The sequence below is a fragment of the Homalodisca vitripennis genome, chromosome 1 (genome assembly GCF_021130785.1).
Source record: "Homalodisca vitripennis isolate AUS2020 chromosome 1, UT_GWSS_2.1, whole genome shotgun sequence".
NCBI classification, from domain to species: Eukaryota; Metazoa; Arthropoda; class Insecta; order Hemiptera; family Cicadellidae; genus Homalodisca; species Homalodisca vitripennis.
In genome coordinates this window covers 196,027,803-196,032,841 of record NC_060207.1, presented here as the reverse complement: position 1 = coordinate 196,032,841, position 5,039 = coordinate 196,027,803, and the positions used below count along the sequence as shown (strand labels likewise).

Below are 5,039 nucleotides of genomic sequence, written 5' to 3'. Positions count from 1 at the left end.
AGGCGAAATCTATCGCTAGCTGTAACTCGCTAACGAAGCGTTTTCGGACCTATGTTTATATAACATTTTTTCATTATTTTTACTAGTAAAATGTGCTGTAGAAGTGGGGGGAGAACTTCATGAATCACCCTGTATATATATATATACAGGGTGTACATAAAGTCCTGCACGGGTATAATATTTTCTGAACGTTAACAGATAAATCAACAAGATTTGGTACACCAACACTACACCTAAAAATCTACTTTTTGAAGGAATTATCAGTTTTCTGTAATATCATGGGGACGTCCCGCAAGGAGTCAGAAGGAAATCTTAAATAGGAGCATAGGTCAATATGCACATCATTTTAAAAGGGCTTATCTAGCAGAGTTTTATGCCGCAAACCGCACTCAAAAAGATTGATTCAGTACAAAATGGCGGCTGTTCAAAGGTTTTACTTGGTTACATTTTATTAGTAGCCATAACCCCAGTAAGGCTTAAAATTAGACCCTTTCAAAATTTTTTTAACATACGTAACAGTGATGTCGTGAGTTTGTGCTGCGGGAGGACTCTTGCGGGTTCTCAATAAATGACTGCAATACATCAAAAGAGTTGTCTTCGGTTGTCGCAGTAGCGGGCCTTCCTGACCTATGACTATCGGAAACACTTCCTGTTTCCATAAAGCATTGAACAGTTCTCCCTACAGTTGTTCTAGAAATTGGCTGCCTCTCGTGAAAGTAGTCATTAAAGAAATGGCATACTTCCTCGTGTGATCGTCTGTTGTTTCCCCAACCAACCATCATAAGAAGTGTTATACGTTCACGTTCGTCAAGCGACATAGTGTAGTTGAAGAATACACAAGCAATACGACCAATTATTTTGTATTAAAGCGCACTGATAGAAAGGTTGGACAGCACTACTAAAACAAGAAAACTAGAATAGCCTACTATGAATAGACTGGCTAATAGGAAAGTCCAAAATGCGACCCAAAGATAAGAGCTTTCTAATTGTTACTGTTATTAGGTTTTCCCCGTTATCAATATATTAGGACCAAATTTGTAACCCTTGAGGATAACTAACGTCACAATTCACTTCTGCACAACTGACAAGCATAATGTAGTATTTAGCTGCAGTATTCGTTTGGTTGCAGTTTTTGCTTTACTGGGGTTATGGCTACTAATAAATGTAACCAAGTAAAACCTTTGAACAGCCGCCATTTTGTACTGAATCAATCTTTTTGAGTGCGGTTTGCGGCATTAAACTCTGCTAGATAAGCCCTTTAAAATGATGTGCATATTGACCTATGCTCCTATTTAAGATTTCCTTCCGACTCCTTGCGGGACGTCCCCCATGATATTACAGAAAACCGATAGTTCCTTCAAAAAGTAGATTTTTAGGTGTAGTGTTAATGTACCAAATCTTGTTTATTTATCTGTTAACGTTCAAAAAATATTATACCCGTGCAGGACTTTATGTACACCCTGTATATATATATATATATATATATATATATATATATATATATATATATATATATATATGTGTAATGGTAAAAACTCAACCCATTCCGATATATCAGAATATCACAGTTTTATTTTTAATATGAACTTCCAAGACTTAGTAACAACAAAGAAAAGAATATACGTTACTTTTATAAATAAAATATTTCTTTTAATATTAAAATATAGTAATAAGCATATGCGCTATTATAGTATTATAAGAATATTAGTTTTAATTGGGTTTAGTTATTAAGTAGATTTTTTTTAACGTTTCCTATAGATATAAATATCTGTAGTTTCTTTATTTACGACCTGTTTACAATGAATTATAAGACAGGATATCTTATAGTAATATTATTCTCAGTAATGTTATTCAAATTGCAGGTGTACTCAATCCTAGAAGTATATTTATCAAGTGATTTTATAAATATTATTCACAAATTATAAACGAAGATATATTTAGTCATACATAAATTTGTCACAGCATAATTTCTGTACGTCAGAACCACACTAGCGTAACTCCAAATTTTTTCGATATTCTGGTTTTGAGCATTCTGTATATATTTTTTTCTGCTTTATAAAGCCATAACAATGTAACTCCTTAAAAAAAAACCTAGCAGGAAATAGGAGTGTTTGAAATAGCTTAATTCCAAAGGGATGTAAGAACCAGAACAGCGTAAGGTCACTTAATATGTTATGGTCCTCACAAAAATTTAAAAAGTACAGAGCGTAACTCCAGCTGGGGAGTTACGCTACTCTGGCTCAACTTTATTGTTGCTAGAATGGTTGATACAAACAGCTGTTTTATTTTCTAGAGTAGTTGTGCATGTCTCAGCTGATTGGTCGAATGTGAAATTTACATGAATTGATGCCCTAACCTAAACTTATAGTTTCATCAACATGAGCAGCAGAGCGAAACTTATTTTTACAATTAGCTTTGGAGGACAATGTAAATAATTCTCAGCAATTACTATTATTACCAGAACAAACTACTAAAGAAAACAATGAAACAAACGTCTTAAGCTTGTCTTCGATGGACACAAATCCTGCACCCTCATTGACATCATTACAGGTAAGCCTGGTTAAAATATACTTATACAATTACTTGTGTTGCAAACCAATTTTTTTACTGTTATAACTCTTAGCCCTCATTTTTTTTCTAAACAACTGGTATTATTCTTTTGTTAAACCTCTGGGTCCCAAAACTTGTTAAAAACTCTCCAGCAACTTCATCCCTACCACTTATAGGGTTAAAACACTTATTGGTAATCAAATTGGTATAGATTGATAAATCTGTTTACAATACTGGTGTGAGTTACTTTCAAGTGGCTGAGCCTATCCGTACAAAATTAAATTATAAGCATACCACAACAATAATTATACTATTAGCCTATTTTCACTGAAGGTCGTAAAAAATACAATAAATTTATATTTTGCAGGCAGTTGATCCGTTTGTTCTTCTCAACAATGAAAATGAATATATAATGGAAGTCGAATCAGAAAGTAATAAAGAATTCGCTACTGATGAAAATATTGTTTGGAATGATGGTATTACCAACCAGGATTTTCAGTCATATGATATCTCCTTTTCATCGCAAGGTAAGTGTTCATCAAGAATGTTTTAAACTCACTACTATAAAAGACTGCAGTATAATAAGCGACCACCCGTCGAATACCAGTATATCGATAGTCAATATCGAAACTATTGAGTACATAAACATTCGAATTATAAATATTTAAAATTAATAACATTGTCATCTGTTATTATTTTAGATATTACAGCTGAATTAGACTGTGAATTGAAATAACTATGATGTAATTACCGGTAGGATATTTTGGTTGTGGTAGATAATCACGAATATCGATACTACGATTATATGAATAGTCGATATACTGTTAATCGACTGATGGTCATTTATTATATTGCAGCCCTATAAAACCATTCACCATGATGGGAAAGTTTTGTAAATTATAGTAGACTTGTTTTTTGTCATACTACACAAATAATAGCTATTTGTATACTTAAGCTTACCCATGAAGTGAGTGTTTTTTTTCGTTCTTACAGATTAAGTGTGTTACAAGTACATTCATACGTATATATTTATCTTAATTTTTGGTGCCATATACAACTAATTCATAATTTTAAAGCTGCTTTGATGATTGCAAACTGCTAAAAATATGTAGTTTTACCATGCTTGATATTGCAATTTTAATCTCAAGTTTGACATTCGGCCTTCTTTTTGTAGAGACAAATTTTTATGTTGTACAAAATGTGAATAAAATTTCAATAAAACAAATGTTTTGTCATACTAATTTACAAATGATTCTACCAAGGCTTTTCATACATTAGTTCATACTGGACCTAAAAATGTGATGCTTAAACACTTCTAATTATATATACTTTAATTATGATCTTCAGCGGTTGTGTTAATCAAGTTTTAAATTTATAATACCACATTTATAACCGATAATTCACAATTTCATATTTTTCAGGCCTAGTTGCTGAAGAAGAGGATAGTCTTCAAGAATTGGCTGTCTCTGGTAATGCAGATATCCCATCACCAGGAACTTCTGTTTTGTCATCTAACGTAGATGACACTGATATTGATAGCACATACTGTCCTCGTTTCAACTCAGAGTCAGAACTATCTACTGATGAGTCTATAGTGAGTATTCCTAGAGTTGCTTCAAAGGTTTCAAGTGACAGTACTTCTTATGTGAGGAGGAGCCAAAAGATAGCTCAAGACAAAATTCTACTGGTTCCTTACACTGATTCGGACACGGAGGAAGAAGCAAACAAAACCAATCCTAATGTAAAAAAAGGAAAGAAGAGGGTGAGGAATGAAAACAAATGGAAAAAATGTGTGAGGAAACAGCTAAGAGTTAGTGGAAAAAACTATCTTAGTGCTAAGGGAGCAGAGATTAAAGCAAGATCTCTGAAATCTCCTTGCAAATCTACTTGCCGTCTCAAGTGCTATCAGCGCTTTACCAAAGATCAGAGAGAAGGTATATTTTCAGATTTTTTGGAGAGAAGACAGAGACTGGGATTCTAAACGTTAGTTTGTTGTTTCCTGTATAAGCAGCAAGCCTGTCGCTAGGTCCAGGAAGAAAGATGGCTCAAAGGGAAACCGGGCTCAAAGTAATAAATTTAGTTTTTCAAATAAATAGTTGTGAAGAAATAGTCTGCAAAACATTTTTCCTAAACACTCTGGCTATCTCTGAGATGTTTATGCGAATATCACAACAGAAAACAAGCAAGACAGGAATGGTTGAGCCTGACCAAAGAGGTAAACATGTACCTGGAACAAAAATTAAGAATGAAATAATAGATGGAATTAAATCTCATATTTCAAAATATCCAGCGTATCAAAGCCATTACAGCAGAGAACGTACAAGCAGGAAATATTTGGGCAATCACCTCAACATTAACAAAATGTATGGACTGTATGTTGAAGAGTGTAGAGAAAAACAAGTTAATCCTGCAAAGAAGTGGTTGTTTAGCAAAGTGTTTAATGAGGACTTTAACATGGCATTCAAGTTACCAGACAATGACACATGCGA

The 5,039-nt window shown here is 33.5% G+C and overlaps 1 protein-coding gene across 1 annotated transcript; it reads left to right on the top strand.

Annotated features, from left to right (window-relative positions):
- The first annotated feature begins 2,407 nt into the window (after nucleotides 1-2,407).
- Nucleotides 2,408-4,531, top strand: LOC124354502. The gene is made up of 3 exons (XM_046805014.1): nucleotides 2,408-2,550; nucleotides 2,918-3,077; nucleotides 3,972-4,531. Exons 1-3 carry the CDS (start codon nucleotides 2,512-2,514, stop codon nucleotides 4,529-4,531), a joined length of 759 nt encoding a protein of 252 aa, XP_046660970.1. The 5' UTR covers nucleotides 2,408-2,511.
- Nucleotides 4,532-5,039: the final 508 nt, after the last annotated feature.